Source organism: Taudactylus pleione, unplaced genomic scaffold (genome assembly GCF_031769625.1).
Source record: "Taudactylus pleione unplaced genomic scaffold, aTauple2 ptg000301l, whole genome shotgun sequence".
Taxonomy (NCBI): domain Eukaryota; kingdom Metazoa; phylum Chordata; class Amphibia; order Anura; family Myobatrachidae; genus Taudactylus; species Taudactylus pleione.
Genome location: NW_028284702.1, coordinates 1,791,696 through 1,815,241, shown reverse-complemented (window position 1 = coordinate 1,815,241; position 23,546 = coordinate 1,791,696). Strand labels below are relative to the sequence as shown.

Sequence of the window (23,546 nt, the reverse complement as noted above, 5' to 3'; positions counted from 1 at the left end):
TTTCTCAGTAAAACAGACTGAAATCTAGATTGTAATTGCTGTTGTAAAGAGTACACAATGTCACAATCATATATATGGAAAGTATACCTGTCGCCTACGCACAGTGTAGGCGGGCACTTCATGCCTCAGTGATGTCACTGCTTCCTGGTAAATTGATAGGCTGCATTGTTGTCACACATGTTGAGTGTAGGCTACAGGTACGGTATAAAGGTGAAATGAGTCAAAAATACTTGATAGTTTCTCTTCAATGATGTATTCTAAAGAGAAGTGATAACAATAGGACCTTTTCTCTCCTTTCTTTTTCCTTCCTTGTGTGTCCTGATTTTGATATCCCCATTTTCATTCCCATACATGCGTCTGCATTTGTGCTACACACTACTGTTCATATGGCTTTTTGTTTCATTTTTTTTCCCCTACACCGTTCTGCTTCTCCATTGAATGTTAAGTGGAAAAAGGTACATCCTTGATATTGATCATTGCAGAATAATTGAATGCATATTATTTACTTTGCATTACCTACACTGTGCTCTGGCCGCTCTGTAATGTGATTAAATTCTAGTGACATGGGTGAGAGGAGTCAGCACATATACATACAGTATAACACTGTTCTGCGATAACTCCGGAAGCCATGGCCTGTGTAATCGGTTATGTGTAGAGCTGATACTTTGTTGTACTATCGATCCTGATTACACTGGAAGCTGGTAATATGACCCCTGGTTTCATAGGAAGTCTGCTGGTTGTGTAGGACATCAGGGTGCTCAGAAATGTGAATTGCATCTAGAAAAACTTCAGGGGCTCTCTGTGCCCAGCCACAGCTATCCAACTACAGTCTACACATTGCTGTCACCAGTAGGGTTGGCCATCGACCATCAATGGTTAGAAACCATCACTGATCATTACTCAATGGCCGGTGGTCTTACCATTAATGGTGGAGAATCAGCTAGTTTCTCACCATCGATGGTAACCATGGGTCCGCCAGCAGATGGTTTTCATTTTACACTGTCAGCCAGTATTAGCCCTGTGCTGCGGAGCCATTGTGACAGTTCATCAGTGCTATCGGGATGGCCTCCCTTTTCTAGCTGTGTGTGCTGACTTGACAGCCTCAGCTGTCAGTCAGCTTCAGCCCCACCTACTCTCCTTCATAAGTGGGCAAGGTGGCTATTTGCATCTTGCCCCTCCTCCGTGGGCGTGGTCTCCATCTCCCAACTAACAATTGCATGCGATTTGGCAGTGAAACTTCAATGGAAGGAACCATTAACGGTATGCCATTGCATACTGTAATTTCATACCATCAGTGGTCCCTCTCTTGTTTTTCATCGATGGCAATCATCAATGGAAAACACACCGATGGCCTTCCCTAGTCATCAGTGCTAGTATTCAGGCTGTTCAAGGTCCGTGGTCAGAGAATTGACCAGTGGTCTGTGTATGCACATATGGTATATATACATTCTACTTCAGGGTCCATAGGGGGTCCACAGGGTTGACCTTGGGGTATAGGTTGGGAACTAAATACGGGCACCACAAAGTTAAAGCTTTCAGCTCCCAGGATGCACTGGGTCACCTTTATGCGCAGGGGGGCTGATTAAGCTTTTATTTATTTGAGTTTGATACATTTTTATTTTATTTTGGAACTCTTCAGAGCGGCAGCATCAGACTGTCCATTGGACGTCCAAGCTGCCGCTCCTACACCCCGCCGGCGCCGCGACGTCAGTACAGATCTGGGGGTTGCGGCGGGACCGCAGACTCTGTACTAGCTGGGCTCTGGAGGTATACCAAGGCTGCAGCTGGATCGACGGGGACAGGAAAGATCGCGGTGACCGGCGTGTGTATCCTGCAGTCTCCTGCCTCCGGTCTCTGGGGACAGATCGGAGGCGCTAGCAGCGGCAGCGGGCTCCCCCTCTGCAGAGGCATACCCCATGTGACCGCTAGACCACCAGGGAGTTATGCCGGCAGCGGAAACCGGTGTCTCGGGGGTTAATTGCTAGCCAAGGGAGGCAGCCTTCCCTGTCTAGTGGCTCCTCCCCTCAGCTCAGCGCGCCTTTTCAGCGCATGGCCTGGCATCCCTGAGCTGCTTCCTCCGTGGACCACGCTTCCTCTGAGGTCTCCAGGCGGCCATTTCCTCTATGGAGCAGCAGAGAACTCCTAGGATGACAGTGAGTCCAGTCCCCCTGCGTACCTCACCATTTAGGTCAGTGTACACAGCGCTATAGCCTTCCCAGACACTGAATCTGGGCAGTTGAATGTAGCGACATTTGCAGTATATTTTATGTAATGTCTATGTATATATATTCTGCATTATATGTGACTTGTGCTTTATTCTCTCACCTGTCAGTGTATATCTATCCCTTTTCTTTACAATCTGCCCTAATACAGGTGTACTTAGGGCGGTTCTGAGACCTCACATGTATATACAGTATTTGTGAGATTTGTCACATACTGTGCGTGCTGCAAGTTGCCATATTTTAGATGGAACTGTGTGTTGCATACGCTGATAATGGGTTCCTGCAGCTAATCTTAGCGTTAATCAGGACCAGTATAGCGCCGCTTGATATTTCCAAGATGGTGGTTAGTCAGATATGTCTGACCAGGAAATAGAGCACGATACTGCACCCATCTTTGCTATCCTGCCAGCCATGTGCTGCAGGTGTGAGTACGGAGGATCTGACTCGGAAAGGGTTATGTACAGTATGAGGTGCCGAGCCCCTTACAGGATACCCCTTGGGTGCTTTGTTTTCAAGACCCTGGCCACCATTGCGGATCCCCTTAGTTGTAACCCAGTTGGGGTTGCTTCAACATGCTACCCTTCCCTCTCAGGGTATCTCACAGTTCTTGCGGTTTACCCCGGTGACACAGACTACCGCTCCCTACCGGGGGTTTTCAAATTTCCAGGGGTATCACAACAGTCTGTCATTTCCCTGGCAGGGATTACCACAACAGCCATCCTGGGTGGATGTCATTTCTACAAAACACAAAATGGCGTAATAAACGCCCTGTGGTTACTTCCCAGTCTACACTGCTGTCTAACACAGATCGTCAGCCAAGGGTGCACTGGATGATGTATCGGACTCCTTCACACGAAGGGGAGCATAAATCAAGTATTTTTATCCCTGGTTTGGTGCTGATGGTCATGTCCATCCTAGTTATAGAGTATGTTGAACCTGCACCTAAATCAAATCACCCTAAGTGTAAGCAATAAAGTGTCTTCAGCTGTTTTCCCCCTCTCTGACCAGTGGGTGGATCACATGGTGGGAGTCTGACAATTGCCAGATAAGAGGAATCACAAGAGCGTTTGGCCTCATGTTTCCCATTCCCTGAGGGTCATTGCAAGTAATAGGAATCACCTCCTGGGGTGGATTCTCATGTTACTCGTCTGATTAAGAGTGCTACTACGCCTCCCATCCTTGCCTGGACGGATTCTACGGATCCGTAGGTGGTAACTTTGCCTGAAATCAATATACTCACTTTCAGGGGCTGTTGCTCGTCTAACCATGGCTGTCGCATGGGTGGCTAATGCTATTGAGTGCTGGGCTGCTGCATTTGTAGAGCTTTATCCCTCAAAAACGTCTGGGGATCAGATGCCTTTTGTTGCTCACATTTAAAATTTAGTTTCATATGTTGGAGCAACAACATTGGATGCCAGTCTCCTAACCTTCAGGGTTTCGGCTGCGACTGTATCCGCTGCCATACCCTATGGTTGCGCTCATGGAAGGCAGATGTGGACTCCAAGATAGGCCTTAAAATGGATACCCTATATTGGGGAGATCTTGTTTGGTCCTGACCTTGACAAGATTGTAGCAACGTTGGCAGTATCACTCTGCAAATTTTCGCCTTCAGCTGCTCCCACTACAAGGCCTTGTACTAAATCTGTTGAGTCTTTTTGTCCTCAGGGACAGCCTAATGCCAGTCTTTTCCTAGGCTGTCAGCCTCCACGAGGGCCACCATACCCGGTAGCGAGCAGACCTGGACATCCAGACGCCCTGTTTCTAAACCTAAGGATAAACCTTCAGCCTGATGGGACAGGTCTTCATTTGGGGATCCCAGAGTGAGATACCGACTTTTTCAGGTCGCCCAGTGCTGGTGTCAAGTCACCACAGATGCTTGGGTAAGAGTTGAATTCTCTCACGGGTATGCCCTCTCATTGCTCAGACGGCCTCCCCACATGTTTTGCTACACAGGCCCTTCTTCAGACCTGAACAAGGCCTTACAAATCCAGAAAACTATACAGTCCTTGCGGTAAGCAGGAGTAATTATGCCAGCCCCGCTATCTCAGCGAGGGACTGGTTATTCTGCTTTCTTTCTGGGGCAGAGACCGAATGGCCCTCATTGGCCTTTCCTCTATCTCAAATCCCTGAACCAATTCCTAAAGGTACCTAGGTTCAGGAGGGAACCCCTACGCTCCATCATCCAGGCTATGGAACCTGTGGACTTTATGGTATCGCTGGATATTCAGGACGTGTACTTACAGGTACCTATAGAGCCCTCTCATCAGCGTTAACTCAGGTTTGCTGTGCCACAGCAACACTTCCAGTTTTCGGGCTCTGCCCTTTGGACTGTCCACAGCCCCACCGGGGTTTACCAGATTTATGGCTTTTATGATAGCCTACCTGTTCAGGGTATCCGACTGCTCCTGTATCCGGACAACCTCCTGCTCTCAGCAGGATCACCAAGGTACTTTAAGGCCATTTCCAGTTAACCATTGCTTTCCTTCACAAGCACGAATGGTTAATCAACTGGGAAAAAGTCCTCCCTGAATCCCTCACAGGGTATGATTCATCTGAGAGCCCTGCTGGATTCTCAGAATCGGAGAATCCTTCTGATGTCAGACAAGATCTCCACTCTTCAACTACGAGTGCGCGGATGTCTCCACAGTCGACAAGTGCCATTACACTCTGTAATGCAGGTTCTGGAATCCAGGATGCCTACCTTCGGAAGGGTGGAATATGCTCAGTTCCATTCCAGGCCTTTGCAAAAACTGTTCCTCTCTAGAAGGAATGGGTTTCTCCATCGGATCACTGTTCAAACGATGATGCTCTCTCCGGAGGTGCGTTTGTCTCTATGTGGATGGCTATGGCCATCTCATTTGGGGTAATCCTTACTATGGACCCCAGTCTCTGGGGCGCAGTGACCGGTCCACACTCCTTTTCGGGGCAGTTGGACATCTGTCGATTCCGCCCTGCCAATGAACTTATTGGAACTTCAAGCTGTCTTGGGCCCTCGCTCTGGCTTAACACATACTTCACGGTAAACCTGCCAAGGTTCAGTCCGACAATATCACTACAGTGGCTTACATCTAGGAGACTTTCGTAGTTGGGTAGCAATGACGGAAGTGTCACACATTCTGACACAGACCAAGGGTCTCCTCCCGACCATCTCTGCAGTGTTCATTCTGGGAGTTTTCCATTGGGAAGCGGACTTCCTCAGCCATCACGACATGCATTCTGGGGACTAGTCTTTTCTCCAAGAGAGGTTTCAACTCCTAGTGAGCAGAGGCGGCCTCCCAGAGGTGGTCCTCATGGCCTCCAGACTCTATCACACACTGCCGGTGTTAGGGTCCAGAACTAGAGGTACTGAAGCAACCTTCGGTGATGCATTGTCAGTGAAGTGGTCCTTCAAATTTCTGTACCTGTTTCCTCTGGTCTCCCTTCTTCCTCGAGTTCTTCGGAAGTTCAATCAAGATGGAGGTACTGCCCTGCTGGTGGCTCCAGATTGACCCTGACGTCACTGGTACTTAGATTTTCGGAGTCTCTCCATTGACACTCTGTTCCTGCGGCCTTAATATCTGAACCTGTTGTCTCAGGGTCCTTGCCTTTCCATGGACCTGGATCATTTGTCTTTGGCTGCGTCCCTACTGTGGTCCTAAGGCTTTTCTGGCTCTGTCATCATCGGGATGTTTAGAGCATGTAAGCCAGCTTTTGCTGGGATCTACCTCAGAATGTGGCTACGATCGTCAGGTGTGTAGGATTTCCAGAAGTTCTGGCATTCCTTCCAGCTGGCTTGGTTCTAGCCCTCTGCCTGGCCTCCTTGAAAGTGCAGGTCTCTGCACTATCAGGATGGTTCGGATGTGGAATTGTTCCACTCTAGGGTATCCAGATCCTTCCTTAAGGGTGTTTTCTGGATTCTTCCTCCCTTTATCCCCCCTAGGGGCTATTTGGGATTTGACAGTGTTTCTTCGTGCCCTCCGGTGGCTTTCATGTGAACAACTAGTTTTGATAGCCCTTACGTGGTTTATGGCTTAGACTCTCTTTCTTATGGCGTTTGCATCTGCCAGGAGTATATTGGAATTGGGAGCGTTCTCAAGGGGCTCCCTATTCTGGATATTTCACCAAGACAGAGTTGTGAGTCGAACTTGCCCCGTGTTTCTTCCTAAAGTGGTTTTTGAGTTCGATATTATTCAGGAACTTATTGTACCGACTTTTCAGTCTCCAGTCCTATCGGCTGGGGTGGTCTCATTGACTGTGGTCCTTCCTCTCCGGATTTAAGTGTCCGTTCAAGTTCCTTCAGGAAATCAGACTCCTTATTTGTGGTCTATGGATTTCTGGATTTCAAAGGAAAGGATGGCCGGCCAATAAACAGATATTGGCTGGATGGCTTCGTATGCCTATCTCAGGGGCCTACACATAGGAAGGCCTTTCTGTTTCTGTTGATGCTTATTCTACTCGGGCTGTGGGCCCCTCATGGGTGGCTCGCTGTGGTGCCTTGGCTGTTCTGCCTTGCAAGGTGGCCACGTGGTCTTCTGTCCAGACCTTTCTAAGGTTCTATGCATTGGTTTCCTTTGCCTCTCATTTTGGATATTTTTGGAGGGAACAGCTGGGTAAGAAGTAGGAGGCAGAAAGGGGGGTGTGTTTATCAGTCTAGAAATTTGGACAAATGGCTCTCCCCAGTCTTCACTTCATGTCCACATCAAAGTCCAGCACCAGCAGCTTTGTCTCCTCAATCCCATTTCTGCTACCAACAGCACACACAAGCTTTGTGTTGGAAGCTCGAATTCGCAACACAATGCTTCCTTTGGAGCACGGATTCTCTTCTCAGCACAGGAGCATCCCTACCCTTATAAGGACTGCTTTGGGACATCTCCAAGGTCAACCATGTGGACCCCCTATGGACCCTGAAGTACAAAACAGGGTCCACAGGGCTCCCGCCCTGACGCATCTGGCTTCATACGAGCTGTGTTACTGGTCACCGGTTTCCCGTATCCTTGTCTGTGAGTATGGTTCTTGAGTGTTCCAGTCTTCTCTCTTTCTTTCCTCCTCCGGCCTTTGGCTGCTTACAAACTGAGGTGCCTCTGGCTTGGGGGCTGGGTTATAGGGAGAGTGGACCCAGTGCATCCTGGGAGCTGAAAGCTTTAACTGCGTGGTGCCCGGATTTGGTTCCCAACCTAAACCCCAAGGTCAACCCTGTGGACCCTATGGACTTCGTAGAAACAGAGATAACAAAGGTAAGTTCTTACCATATCTCTTGTTTTTATGGACATAGCTTTAATGCATACAAAGCGCTTTAGAATGTTAATAAAAGAACAATATAAGGAATAATATACAAAACAGTACTTTGAAATGCAACTAAAATCACAGAGGTCACTGCCCCGCTGAGCATATAAGCTAGCTACAGTAGGTGATGGAAATCAAGTAGAGGCAGCGGGTTAAAATGAAGTGCTCATCTACCTGTTAGATGTTATCTCCAAGTATAAAGTAGGGGTCATGTTCTTAGTTGATTGCTCTTTAAGAAGGGTTTTAAAAGGTATAAAGGGAAAATATTAGTTGAATATTGAAAGTGAAGTAGTTCCTGGAATATGGACCAGTACAGGAAATAGGTGTTAAGCAAGAGTAAGTCATTTTAGTGTAGGGAGTATAAAGTCGGCCATCTACTTAAGAATATAGAGACTGAGTGGGAGTGCATCAGGAGATTAGTGAAGAGAGATATTGCGATAACATTTTGCACAACTTTAGTTTTACGGAGGAACAAGCTGATTCGTCCAGGTGTGCAGTTCCGGCTATGGAAACTTTGGCCAATCTCTATATTAAACGTGTCAGCCTTAGACATATATATGGTCTCTCAAACTATGCAAGTGTAATTATTTGAATTTGAAGAAGCCATTTCTTAATATTGTTTGAGGAGGGTGTTTGGATTTTTTTTTTTTGTACGGTTTGAGGCAGCTTTGCTGGGCAGTGCCACACTTCCTGGGCATCACATTAAAGAAGCTGTCATCTGTGGTGTTACATACCAAAATTAAAGTGCTGCATCCACTAGTTATTCTGCCTTATAAATACTGTTCCTAGATATGTAAACCTGATACTGTGGTTTACATTGTATAATATAAGTCAAATTTATACAGGAATACTAGATAAAAAAGGTTGAGCCGCACTTTTAAAACGTGGTGGGGGGATGTGCCAGTTATGTGAAGGGAAGGGGAGAGGAGAGGGGGGAGTGGGAAAAAGAGGGGAGGGTTGGAGTGCAGCAACTCACTACCGAAGTACCTGTTCCTGCTACAAGTGGAAATTAGAAATCAGATGTAAGCGCTCTCTAATGCTGGGTACACACTGGGCGATCGATGATCGGCCAATATATCGTGCCCCCGTCGGCCAGTGTGTATAGTGTGTACAGACGATATGTCTGTGAACGACGTAGTTCACAGACATATCGCATTGGCTGTGCTGCAGACATATCTGTCCATTGGCAAGTGTGTACGGGCGATCAGCCGATCGCCCGTACACAGGGGGGGGGAGCCGTGAGCGGGTACTAATTACCCGCACTGCTCCCCATCCCTCTTAGATACACAGCAGCCCAGCACACGCTGCTGTGAGCTGGGCTGCACTGGGAGACTCTTCGAGCCTGTAAAGCAGCAGCTGGAGAGTCTCCTATGCCAAAGGGGGGGAGCGATCACGCTGATCGCGCCCCCCATTGGCTGTGTGCTGGGCTGAGGGGCACACAGCTCCCCCTCCCCAGCGTGCAGCGGTACAAATGTTTTTTTTCTGTCTTTTTTTTCCCCGAAGGGTGCCATGATTAGGCCACGCCCCTTACCCGCCACCAGGCCGCCCGACCTACAGCAGCATGCAGGTGATGGTCATTCAGTGTGTATGAACGACCATCATCTGCAGATATATCTGCAGATATATCTGTTTAGTGTGTACCCACCTTTAGGTGTAAATGAGGTGGAGAGGCTGAGGGGAAGGGGGGGGAGAGGTGATAATGTTTAATGAGTGTATGGGGTACATTTACTAAAATGAGAGTTTTTAGAAGTGGAGATGTGGCCCATAGCAACCAATCAGATTATCTTCTAGAAGGTGCTATTTTAAATGTTAAGTAGAATCTGATTGGTTGCTTTGGGCAACATCTGCACTTCTAAAAACTCTCACTTTAGTAAATTTACTCCTAAGTGTCTGACTAAATGTAGTATCAATAATCCACAGAAGGGTGTTTAGGTGTAGGGCATAAGTATGGAAATGAATGGGCAGAGAACAATGTGTACATGCCAAACTGTTTATTTGAGAAGACACAGTGCTTCTCTGGGATGGCAGTGAAATTAGCGTGCATTAAATAAAGCCAGGATAGAACTGTCCCATTAGTTCAATGTACATGTGCCAACATCCATTAGCTCAGGGGGAGATGGGTTGACCCTTTCAGGGGGCTACTTAATTTGCGGTTCTGGACCAGTTTGTACCCCCTGCTGGACCTATGGCCTACAGTCTTATGGGCTCAAGCTGTTTAGAGTATTCAGTGTGAGTCCAGATCTGTCCTGTGGTTGGCGACTTCTCTGGGTAAGTAATGCTTATCTACTGGTAGCAGCATAGGATCAATGCCTGTGTCTGACTTATGGAGATGTAGTCTGTCAGGTCCTGACTTAACCTCGCTGTCCGGCGGTGATCGATGTTGTGAACCCACGGGCCCATGGGGTCTTGAAGCCAGTTGTTAGAGACATATCCCGGTACATATTTGGTAAGGTACGTCCCCTCTATGGGTCCAAGTCCTGAAGGTCCACGGTGTGTGTGACCTGGAGTAAACCCACAGGTGATATAACTCCTGGGGTTCTCTATTAAAGGCTGTGTAGCGGTATAAGAGGGAAGATGCGTCCTCTCATCCGTTCCTGGTGTCACGTGGTCTGGGGTTTGTGGGGCGTTCTATAAATGCATTAAAAACAACAAGTCCATGTGCAAATAAATGTTCAAGTAGATGTTCAAGTAGGTGTACCAACGCGTTTCGGCTATTAAAGCCTTATTCAAGGATTTACTGATGTGTGGGCAAGTGTCCCTTTATCCTGGATTGCCGGGTTGATTCTGCGGTCATGTGACCTGGTGTGCCCAATCAGCGTGTGCCGCATCACTCGGTCATGTGATGATGATCGGTTTTGATGGGAGGGCATCAGCATTCTCGTGTGCTGGATGAGGTGACCAATGAGGTAGCTTCTGGTGTGTAGTAGGGACAATGGGCGGATGGGTGTGTTTGTTATTAAACATTGTACCAGAGACCGCAAGCATTCAGTGTAGTTTTATGGAAATATGGGGAATGCTTGAGGTCCGTTGATGTAATAGGCGCAATTGTATTATGCCATTGGTATCTGTAGTAAACTGACGATATGTATGTAAATGCTAGCGTTTCCTAGTATGGCTTAGTGGTGTTGATGTTTGATGGGGGTTGAAGTGTATCACGTGTCCGGATCAAAAAATGTCCGGACAAGATAGTCAGTATGGTCAAATGGTGTGTATCGCATGTCCCGATCAAAAGTTATAGGGAAATGTTAAGGACCAAAAAAAGGAAGTGTAATGGAAGGGGAGGGAATGAATTATGAGTGAGCTGAATAACAGATGCAGTGTGGGGGTTACCTGTGATATTTCATTGAGGTCAAGAGCTTCAGTGAACAGGTTGCATTTGGGCTAAACAAATAGAGTATTATGTTAGTGGGGTGTCTAAAGTTACGGAATGGAGATGTATCTGGATGGACCAAGTATGAATATGTGGAAAGATGCTGAAGGGGGGAGGATGTTGTAATCCTGGTGTAGAATCAAAATTCAGGGGGAAAATGTGAAAGGGGGGGTAGGTTCATGTTGTATGTATCAAATCTAAAATGCAGGGGGCAAATGTTAGGAAGGAGGGGGGGTATGTTCATGTTGTATGTATTGTAAATAATGGTAAGCACTTAATTAGGGAGCAGGTATGTGCTGGCGTTGTATAAGTTTACATAAGGAAGGTTATGTTCCAGGTGTGTAGGTGGCTGGCATCATACATGGGGTGCTGAGTATGACTATTATTACTATATTTAGTTGGAATCACAATATTATTTTTTATCTGGGCACCCCCATATTCATTGCTATATAATATATATATATATATATATATATATATATATATACACACAGTCATGTCCATAAATATTGGGACATTGGCAGAATTTTCAGATTTTGGCCTCTTTTCACCACCACAATGGTTTTGAAATGAAACAAACAAGATGTGCTTTAACTGCAGACTTTCAGATTTAATTTGAGGGTAATTACATCCAAATCGGGTGAACGGTGTAGGAATTACAACGGTTTCAATATGTGCCTCCCACTTTTTAAGGGGCCAAAAGTAATGGGACTATCAACTCAAAAGCTATTTCATGGACAGGTGTGGGCTATTCCCTCGTTATTTCATTATCAATTAAGCAGGTAAAAGGTCTGGAGTTGAATCTAGGTGTGACACTTGCATTTGGAATCAGTTGATGTCGACTCTAAATATGAGATCCAAAGAGCTGTCACTATCAGTGAAGCAAGCCATCATTAGGCTGAAAAATCAAAACAAACCCATCAGAGAGATAGCAAAAACATTAGGTGTGGCCAAATCAACTGTTTGGAACATTCTTAAAAAGAAAGAATGCACCGGAGAGCTCAGCAACACCAAAAGACCCGGAAGACCATGGAAAACAACTGTGGTGGATGACAGAAGAATTATTTCCCTGGTGAAGAAAAACCCATTCACAACAGTTGGCCAAATCAAGAACACTCTCTAGGAGGTAGCTGTATATGTGTCAAAGTCAACAATCAAGAGAAGACTTCACAAGAGTGAATATAGAGGGTTCACCACAAGATGCAAACCATTGGTGAGCCACAAAAACAGGAAGACCAGATTAGAGTTTGCCAAACAAAATCTAAAAAAGCCATTACAGTTCTGGAACAACATCCTATGGACAGATGAGACAAAGATCAACTTGTACCAGAGTGATTGGAAGAGAAGAGTACGGAGAAGGAAAGGAACTGCTCATGATCCAAAACATACCACCTCATCAGTGAAGCATGGTGGTGGTAGTGTCATGGCGTGGGCATGTATGGCTGCCAATGAAACTGGTTCCCTTGTATTTATTGATGATGTGACTGCTGACAAAAGCAGCAGAATGAATTCTGAAGTGTTTCGGGCATTATTATATGCTCATATTCAGTCAAATGCTTCAGAACTCATTGGATGGTGCATCACAGTGCAGATGGAGAATGACCCGAAGCACACTGCATAAGCAACCAAAGAGTTTTTTAAGGCTAAAAAGTGGAATGTTATGCAATGGTCAAGTCAATCCCCTGACCTGAATCCGATTGAGCATGCATTTCACTTGATGAAGACAAAACTGAAGGGAAAATGCCCCAAGAACAAGCAGGAACTGAAGACATTTGCAGTAGAGGCCTGGCAGAGCATCACCAGGGATGAAAGCCAGCGTCTGGTGATGTCTATGCGTTCCAGACTTCAGGCTGTAATTGCCTGCAAAGGATTTGCAACAAAGTATTAAAAAGTGAAGGTTAGATTTAGGATTGTTTAGTTTGTCCCATTACTTTTGGCCCCTTAAAAAGTGGGAGGCACATATAGAAACTGTTGTAATTCCTACACCGTTCACCTGATTTGGATGTAATTACCCTCAAATTAAAACTGAAAGTCTGCAGTTAAAGCACATCTTGTTTGTTTCATTTCAAAGCCATTGTGGTGGTGAATAGAGGCCAAAATCTGAAAATTCTGTCAATGTCCCAATATTTATGGACCTGAATGTATATAGAGCTGTATTTTTAGGCATGCTTTAGGATCAATAATGATTACTTCAATATTGTTATGTTCTATTTGGAGATGACAGATTTGATTTTATTGCAAGGTCCGCAGTAGAAGAAACTTCCTCTGGTGATGGTGGTATTTTCTTGATCTGGGTAGTGCTAGTGTTGTATTGTGTGATGAAGGGAACATGATTCCTACATCAATGACAATGACAGCAACCTCAAATTCACAACACAATACAGGAAGAGAGATGGAAGTTTCTTAGACCTTCACATTTTCATCGACCAGAAACAGATACACAAGAGAACATTCCAAAAACAAGTAGCTGTAAATAGCTACATCTTGTCAAAGCAGCAGTCATCATCCCAACTGGCTTCACAATATACCTTATAGGACAATTCAAACGCAGCAGACGCAATTGCAGCAGTTTAACAGACTATTATAAGCAGGGCGAAACACGTAATCTACAGTTTATAGACAAGGTGTATGACAAAAATACTTTACAAGAGACATTAACACAGATAGGGAATGAGGACAGAACATCACTTCTGGAGTACACAAAGAGAAAAGAAAATCACCTACAGAATCATGTTCCCTTCATCACACAATACAACACAGTCAATAAACGATGGCATGTACTCCTGAAGGACGACCAACTGGCAGATATACTGCCAGTGAGACCAAAGGTAATTTACAGGAAGCCCCCCAACATCAAATACAAAATGGTCTCTAATCACATTCCACCACTTACACTCACTCATGGCCTGATTCAGCAGTGCACGCAATCTGCACATGCACAGGACCCATTCTGTGAGTGTGATTGACAGGCAAAGGCATTTAAGGGGCGGTGTGGGAGCAGGGCAGCCGGCGTTCCTGGAAAGGGGGCTTTGTCCTCCCCATTTTCCGGGAGTGGCAAGCCCAGGGTCTGCGTCAACTGACACAGTGTCCTGGGCTCGCAAGTTGGCCAGCCTGAGTAAGCTGGGGCGTACTCAGCTGGCTTTTGGCCCGGCGCCGTCCACCATCGCGACCATCAACCACCGATGGTTGTGATGGAGATCTCAGCCTGTGACCTCGGTTGCAGTGCTGGGATCTTCAATACAGCAGGGGGTGTTATACACCACCTCTTGCATTTGCATAATAGTAAGGATGCCCCCTCAGTCAACTCTGGATAACACCATCACCAGAGGAGGTTTCTTCTGCAGCTACAATGAAGAAGTACAAAACCAACCACATCTTTCACCTCCACAAAAACAGTGAGGGCATTCACAATACGGGAACACATGTCATACAACACCAGCAATGTCATTTATCTCCTGTAATGCTTGGGGAATAGACATTACATGGAGAGGACAATAAGACCCCTTAAAGTCAGAATTGCTGAACACTTAAGGAAAGATTGACAACCACAGCGTCCCACTTTTCCTTGAGAACCACCAGAGTTACACAAAAGGAATCCCCTTTATTGGCACCAAAAGCATTACCAAAAACTGGAGAGGGGGTGACCATATTAGGAGACTGAATAAAGAAGATGGCGGATATTCACTTTATAGACAGTGACACCACACGGTTTAAATATAGATAACAAAATCAAATTGTCATCTCCAAATAGAATATAACAATATTGAAGTAATCATTATTGATCCTAAAGCATGCCTACAGATATGGCTCTCTATACATATAATGGTCATACTCAGCATCCCATGTATGATGCCAGCCATCTACACACCTGGAACATAACCTTCCTTATATAAACTTATACAACGCCAGCACATACCTGCTCCCTAATTAAGTGTGCACCAATATTTTCTATACATACAACATGAACATACTCCCCCCCCTCTCCCCCTCCTGCCTAACATTTGCCCCCTGCATTTTAGATTCCATACATACAACATGATCCTACCCCCCACCCCCCTTCACATTTACTCCCTGGATTTTGATTCTACACCAGGATTATAACTTCCTCCCCCCTTCAGCATCTCTACACATTTTCATACTTAGTCCATCCATATACATCTCCATTCCGTAACTTTAGATATCACCCCCCCACTAACACAATACTCTAAATGTTTAGCCCAAATGCAACCTATTCACTGGAGCTCTTGACCTCAATTAAATTTTGCAGGTAACCCCCACACTGCATCTGTTATTCATCTCACTTATAGCACATTACCTCCCCTTCCATAACTCCCTTTTTTGGTCCTTAACATTTGTCTATGACTTTTGATCCAGACATGTGATACCTTCTGTGATATACACCACCACCAATATGACCATACTGACCATCTTGTCCGGACTATTTGATCCAGACACGTGATACACTTCAACCCCCATCAAACATCATCACTACCATACCAGAAAACGCTAGCATTTAGATACAGTTTACTACAGATACCAATGGCATAATACAATTGCGCCTATTACATCACTGGACCTCAAGCATTCCCCATATTTCCATAAAACTACACTGAATAGTTGCAGTCTCTGGTACAATGTTTAATAACAAACACCCTATCCGCCCATTGTCCCTAGTACACACACCAGAAGCTACCCCATTAGTCGCCTTATCCAGCACAAGAGTATGCTGATGCCCTCCCATCATATCCGATCATCATCACATGACCCAGTGATGCTGCACACGCTGATTGGCCGCACCAGGTCACGTGAATGCAAAATCAACCTGGAAATCCAGGCTAAAGGGACACTTACCCACAAATCAGTAACTCCTTGAAGAAGGCTTTAATAGCCGAAACGTGTCGGAGGACCTACTTGAACATTTATCTGCCCATGGACTTGTTTTCTTTAATGCACCTATAGAATGCCCCTCCAACCGCAGACCCCGGGACACCAGGACCGGGTGAGAGGACGCATCATCCCTCTTATACCGCTACACAGCCATTAAAAGAGAACCCCAGGAGTTACACCACATGTGGGTTTACTCCAGGTCACCCACACCGTGTACCTCCGGGACTTGGACCCATAGAAAAGAACCACAGAGGGGACGTACTTTACCAAATAGGTACAGGGATATATCTCTAACAACTGGCTTCAAGACCCCATGGGCCCGGGGAATCACAACAGCGATCACCGCCCAACGACGAAGTTAAGCCAGGACCTGACAGACTACATCCCCATAAGTTAGACACAGGGATCAATCCTATGCTCCTGCCGGTAGGTAAGCATTACTTACCAAGAGAAGTGCGGGACGCCGTCAATCACAGGACAGATCTGGGGTCACACTGAATACACCTAAACAGCTCGAGCCCATAAGACTGTAGACCAGGGGTAGCCAACCAGTCAGAGGCAAAGAGCCAAAAAATACCTGTAGCCAAGCTAAAGAGCCAACTGTAGGCGCGCAAGCAAAAATGCGCGTGAGCATTTTTGTGCTCACACCTTTGGTATGACATTTGCAGAAGCATGACCTTTTGTCACACCCCCGTTTTTAGTCACGCTGAGGGTGAGCCCAGCACATTGAAAATACACAATTTACATAATCTTCCCAATATAATTATATTTCTTACCTGTTTACTTTGCTGTAATTTACTGTAGTTTTGTCCCTTATGCAGTGCCCCCTGTATTGTGCCCCCTGTAGTTTTGTCCCTTATGCAGTGCCTCCTGTATTGTGCCCCCTGTAGTTTTGTCCCTTATGCAGTGCCCCCTGTATTGTGCCCCCTGTAGTTTCCCTGTAGTTTTGTCCCTTATGCAGTGCCCCCTGTAGTTTTGCCCCTCATGCAGTGCCCCCTGTATTTGTGCCCCTTGTGCAGTGCCCCCCTGTATTTGTGCCCCTTATGCAGTGCCCCCTGTATATGTGCCCCTCATGCAGTGCCCCCTGTATTTGTGCCCCTTAATGCAGTGCCCCCTGTATTTGTGCCCCTTATGCAGTGCCCCCTGTATATGTGCCCCTTGTGCAGTGCCCCCTGTATATGTGCCCCTTGTGCAGTGCCCCCTGTATTTGTGCCCCTTATGCAGTGCCCCCTGTATATGTGCCCCTCATGCAGTGCCCCCTGTATTTGTGCCCCTTAATGCAGTGCCCCCTGTATTTGTGCCCCTTATGCAGTGCCCCCTGTATATGTGCCCCTTGTGCAGTGCCCCCTGTATATGTGCCCCTTGTGCAGTGCCCCCTGTATTTGTGCCCCTTATGCAGTGCCCCCTGTATATGTGCCCCTCATGCAGTGCCCCCTGTATTTGTGCCCCTTAATGCAGTGCCCCCTGTATTTGTGCCCCTTATGCAGTGCCCCCTGTATATGTGCCCCTTGTGCAGTGCCCCCTGTATATGTGCCCCTTATGCAGTGCCCCCTGTATTTGTGCCCCTTATGCAGTGCCACCTGTAGTTTTTGCCCCTTGTGCAGTGCCACCTGTAGTTGTGCCCCCTGTAGTTTTTCCCCTTATGCAGTGCCCCTTAAGCAATGCCCCCTGTATTTGTGCCCCCTAAAGTAGTGCCCCTTAAGCAGTACCCCCAGCCCAGTACTTACCTGACAACGCTGGCTCTGGCTCCCGCTGAAGCTGCCTCGCTCTGACTATATCTAACTAAATCCAGCAGGCGCGCAGGGCAGGCTCCTCACATGCATTGCGTGGGTGATGTCATGACGTCACCCGCACAATGCATCACTGGAAACGCTGGCCTCTGAAGCGATCAGAGGCTGCTTTAGTCTTTGAATGCTTCAGAGACCAGCGATTCCAGTTCCAGTGGGGGGAGCCGCATTTTAGAAACAAAAGAGCCACATGCGGCTCGAGAGCCGCGGGGTGGCCACGCCTGCTGTAGACCATAGGTCCAGCAGGGGATACATGCTAGTCCAGAACTGCACATTAAGGAAGACCCCTGAAAGGGTCAACACATCTCCCCCCGAGCTAACCGCTTGCCACCTCCATCAGTGGATGTTGGCACGTGTACATTAAACTAATGGGACAGTTCTATCCCGGTTATATTTAATGCATGCTAATTTTACTGCCATTCCAGAGAAGCACTGGGCCTGATTCAGATCTGCTCGCGAGCGGGTCGATGTTAGGCCACTGCGGATGCGCACAATGGTGCCGGCTCCGACGTGCGCATTCGCGAGACCCGGCTAGCGACGGGCGCTCCGTCGCTCCGGGTCTCACACCAAAAGAGGGCGGCTGTCGATTTTGATCAACAGCTCGCACCGTTTTGGAGGCGTGGCATGGAGGTGGCTTCACAAACGGAGGCGTTCCCATGCGAACGCCTACCGTTTGTGGGCGGCCCCACTGACATCTATTAGAGCCAGAAGCTCTCTGGGGCTTGCGGCCACGAGGCCGCTCCAAAAATAAAAACCGCCCTGATTCAGAGTGAGCGCTCTTTCAGAGCGTCCGGCTTTGAATCGAGGCCACTGTGTCTTCTCAAATAAACAGTTAGGCATGTACCCATTGTTGTCTGCCCATTAATTTCCGTACTTACACCCTACATCTATATACCCTTCTGTGGATTATTGATAGTACAATTAGTCAGACACTTACGCTCATTAAACATTACCACCTCTCTCCCCCCTTCTCCTCTCCACTGCATTCACACCTAAGAGAGCGCACTTACATCTGATTTCTTATACAGGAATACTACTAACACTAAAGGGTTCACAAACATTCTATAACCATTTTAAATAATCCCATTTGCCTCACACCAAACATTCATAGAAAGGCAATTAAATGTGTAAAGCAATTTACAGGTATATTTGTTGTCATAACACATAATAGTAGAAACAGGACAGCCGTCATTATGTGAATTATTTAAAAATATACTCTAATAACATAAATATTTAATCTATTAATCGATGTGTGAACACTCACTTGACAACATTCCAAAGAATTCTTCAGCATGAAGTATCAGGAACAAATCAATTAAGCATAAACATTTCCTGCTGTGCTTCATGATATAAAACAGCCTCACTTACAGTATACAGTAAGCCATCAAGGTGGTTTGAATCCCGGCTCCAGAATCCCGACCGCTGACATTTTGACGGTGAGTATTAGAGTTAAAATTAGTTTAGGGTTAGAGATTAGGGTTAGGTATTAGGGGGAGGGTTAGGGTTAAGCTGTGGAGTTAGGGTTTGGCTACAGGAGGGGAGGTTTAGGGTTAGGCTGCCGGGTGGCGTTATGGTTAGGCTGCGGGAGGGGAGGTTTAGGGTTAGGCTGCCGGGTGGCGTTATGGTTAGGCTGTGGGAGGGGAGGTTTAGGGTTAGGCTGCAGGGTGGGGTTATGGTTAGGCTGTGGGAGGGGAGGTTTAGGGTTAGGCTGCGGGGTGGGTTAGGGTTAGTCTGCAGGAGGGGAGGGTTAGGATTAGGCTGCGGGGTGAGGCTATGGTTGGTCTGCAGGAGGGGAGGGCTAGGGTTAGGCTGCGGGGTGGGGTTAGGGTTAGTCCACAGGAGGGGAGGGTTAGGATTAGGCTGCGGTAAAGGTGGGTTAGGGTTAGGAGGAGGGTTAGGGTAGGGGTTAGGGTTACTTACCAAATTCTGTCTGTATTCTGACCATCGGCATCCTGACCGCTGGGATCCTGTACCCAACGCGTCGGCAAGAACTACATTAATTCATACTGGAATAAAAATTTTACAGGGTAAAATCAAAAAACATTTTATTTGTTGATAATCTATTAGGGAGAATGTATAAAACCTTCGAGAATGGAGAAGTGGACAAGTTGAGAAGCTTCCCATAGCATCCAATCAGCTGCTAGCTAGTATTTATCAAGTACATTCTATAGAATGGTAGGTAGAAGCGGATTGATTGTTAGATGGTTTGATATATACCTCCCATCATCTTATATTTACTAAAATGTTAGATGTATTTTACTTATCAGCAGTGGCGTAACTAGGGTATTTGGAGCCCAGGGCAAATTTAAAAATGGAGTCCCCCCTTCCCTATGTGCGCGAGCAAAAAAAAAGGGCGTGGTCACTTAAAAATGGGGCGTGTCAACATGACACACACCCCTTTCTTGTCACTCTGAACATTCCTTTCCATATATACACCTTAACCCCAGTAGTGCCCCTTATACAGTACCCCAATTATGCAATGTCCCCAGTAGTGGTCCCTCTTATGCAGACCCCTAGTAGTGCCCCTTATACAGTACCCCTAGGAGTGGCCCCCCTTATGCAGCCCCCCATTAGTTCCCATAATAAAGTGCCCCCAGTAGTGGTCCCCCTTATGCAGCCCCCCATTAGTTCCCCTTATACAGTGCCTCCAGTCGTGGTCCCTCTCCTGCAGTGCCCCCAGCAGTACTCCCCTATGCAGTGCACCCAGTAGTAGTACCCCCTGTGCAGTGCCCTTTATATATTGCCCCCAGAAGTAGTCCCTCCCCTATGCAGTGCCCCAGTAGTGGTACCCCCTATGTAGGCCCCTAGTAGTGATCTCCCCTATCCCGTGCCCCCACTAGTGGTCCCCCCATGCAGTGCCCTTAGTAGTAAGCCCCTTTTATAGTGCCCCCTGTAGGAGTCCCCCCCAGTAGAGCCACCAGTAAAGGTCCCCCTCCCGATGCAGTGCTCCAGTAGTAGTCCCCCCCCAGCAGTGCCCCAGTAGAGACCCTCCTCCCAATGCAGTGCCCCCAGTAGTAGCCCCCCCAGTCATGCTCCCAGTAGAGGTCCCCCCTCCCAGTGCAGTGCCCCCACTAGTAGTCCCCCCCCTCCAATGCAGTGCAGACGAATACAAGTACAAAAATAATAACTTATCTGAATCCCCGCTCCGGATACTGCCCCTGCCGCCGTCTGCACATCTCTCATGATGTCTCTCCCATTACCCACTGCAGGAGCCGGAAGGCGGAGCTCATGAGTGATCTCCAGCCCGGTTCTTGCAGTGGGCGCAGCAGCCAATGAGAGTCTGTCTGACTCTCATTGGCTGCTGATTAACACACACATTGCCGCCGTGCTGGCGGCGATGTGTCTGTAAAAATGCACAGCCTGAGCCCGCCTCCCACCCTTCTCCTGGCGCTATTGGGTAAGTGTTCAGGGGGAGGGAAGGGGCTCCACTGTGCAGCACAGGACCGACACTGGGTGCAGGGAAGCCTAGCGCCGTTCCTGTGTAAATGTGTAGAGCTGACCGTACTCACTGCGGTCGGCTTTACACTGGGTAACTAGGACGGGCCGGTACCGTGGCCGGTGGCGCTCCCCACGCCGCCGGTCCTACAGCGCCCAGGGCACACGCCCTGCTCGACCCTTCTTAGTTACGCCACTGCTTATCAGACAGTTTAGAGAGGAGGAGGATCTGGGAGGAAGAGGCTTCAGAATGGGCCCTACCATTCTGATTTGGCATAAAAGTCTCGCTTTTCGGGCATTGTCCCATCGTCCCATCCACGGGCCGTAGTGTCCCGTGGGGGGTGGGGGTTTTGAAGTGGGTGGGAATACTCTTATTGCATAGCAGAGCAGTGGGTGAATGCGCACGGTATCTACACAGTGTGGGTGAGAGACAGCGGGCAGCACAGCATCTTCGGAAAGGGCTGGACACTCCCCTAGAGAGATGAAAATGGGAGCACAAGGCCAGACCCCTTTCCCAATGAGGCCACGCCACTTTTTTGGACGTGCTCCTTCGGCATACGTAAGGAGTTCCTAATTCTAAATCTCATGCGTTGGGAGGTAAACTGTGGGCCAGTCATCTCCCAAGAAATGGCTTTATTGAGAGGTAGATCATATAAACCATATTTGTATAGGAGATGAACAGTTCTTTTTGGCCCTGAACACCCCTCCTTTTTTAAGATACCCTCACCAACCACTATCAGAGTCAGCAATCAGCATTTACGGCAGTGGGGGAAGTGAGACTACAATGCTTTAATGTAGAGATTGTCATTCATGTTTTGTTTTTTTGCATCCATACAAAATTTATTTTAGCCTGTCCCTATAAGATATACATAGAGATAATTAAGTGCCCATCCAAAAAAGGTATTACACATAGATGTATCAATCAGTCATGCATTGTTGCTCCCTGTAAGCCACCAGCCACTCCACCTCATTTTGCTGGAAAGATAGTTTTTAGCTGCATGGATCTATTGCTGGAAGTTGCAAGAGGAGCTTCATCTCCGTTGTTGTAAGTCACGCTATTTCTGCTAATTATACTGCTCTCTATGGGTGAGTCCGAGTATTGCAGGGTTTGGTGATTATTTATTTGGGTTAACAGCTCATTTTTTCAAGTCAGACATTCATGGCCCACTCTCTGCTTTCCCTTAGACCCCCTAGACCTGAGATATGGAAACCATCTTAAAAGCCTGTTTTGAATTTTTAACTATTAGTAAAAAATAAAGCAAAATACACCCAAATGCTACAGTATTCAACCCTGCAATTTGTTATGACTGGTCTAATATGGATATACCTGCTATGTACTATCCGGGAGGGGACTGGGTTTGAGCTTTACATCATTTGCGCTGACTGTTTATCTGCTGCTTTCCTTAGTATCTCCTTGGAAAAAGAAGAATGGTGAGCATTGTTACAGTATTGTTGTGTTTTATTGGTTTATTTGTCAGAACATTACAGGAACTCCTTGTGTCTGAGTGGATTACTGAATCACCCATGTAACCTCCGTGAGCTATTCTACCCAATAACCTTCCTTCTACACAGTTCATAAAAAACCTATATCTGGTCCCCTTCTACACTCTCACAACCCTCTCACCTCAGACCAACATTGCTGTGTGATTGTATTGTATCGCTCACCAAGAACCATTTTATCCTTGCAAACTGGCTGGACTATTACACAATATGTAGTACGTATCATCATATATTAAACTCCTGCTATCCAGGAACGTCTGACTTCTCTGTCTGTCTGTTATTCCCCAGTCTTGTTTTATTACTGCTTTGTTCCCAAATGTAAAGTGTGATGGAATATAGGTGGCGCAAGCAGGGGGGGTTTCCGAGTACCCAGAAACACCCCCTGATGGACCAAATTTTTTTTTAGGCTGACCTTGGTGCAACGGTCTTAGCCTCACCCACTTGTGGTGCTGTGCTGCATTTTGCAGGTCTGTTGGGAGAGGGTAGAGCCAATATGACGCGATTCTATGAAAATGATGCCATAGACGCACGAATGGCAGCATATCACTGCGAGGGGGTGTGGCTGAGACAGTATGATCTATGCCACTTTGTTACATAATGAAGCATCAATAAACAGGCTGAAAAATCACTGAGATGTGAGCAAGCCCCATACAATGTAATAATTTATCTCTTCTGTGCTTGGTCTGCTGCCAGGTGTAATAATTATACAGAGAAGGGAAACAGAATGACAATCTTTGTTTAATAGCGATAATGCAATTGACTCAAGAATATCTCATATATATAGCTGCTGCATCTACAGTAAGGCTCACTTACAGATCTTTGGGCCTGATTCAGACCCACTCGCGAGCGGCTGTCCGCTCGCAAGTGGGTCGATGTTCTGGACTGAGCATGCGCACGACGGAGGGAGCTCCGTCGTGCGCATGCGCCAGACGCGACGAGCGAAGGAAAGTCCTTCGCTCGTTGTGTCCGATCAAAGGGGGCGTGCTGTCAATGTTGATTGACAGCACGCCCCCTTTGGTAGGCGTGCCGGGGGCGTGCCTCCCTGACGGGGGCGTTCCCACGGGAACGCCTCTCGTCAAAAGC

General features: G+C 47.1%; 1 protein-coding gene across 1 annotated transcript in view; it reads left to right on the top strand.

Annotated features, from left to right (window-relative positions):
- The window catches only part of SHANK1 (SH3 and multiple ankyrin repeat domains 1), a 618,796-nt gene that overhangs the window by 540,441 nt on the left and 54,809 nt on the right, over positions 1 to 23,546 (top strand). Inside the window, exon 19 of the mRNA XM_088482950.1 lies at positions 22,371 to 22,394. Coding sequence (XP_088339076.1) covers positions 22,371 to 22,394 — 24 coding nt within the window. The remainder of the gene's footprint in view (positions 1 to 22,370; positions 22,395 to 23,546) is intronic.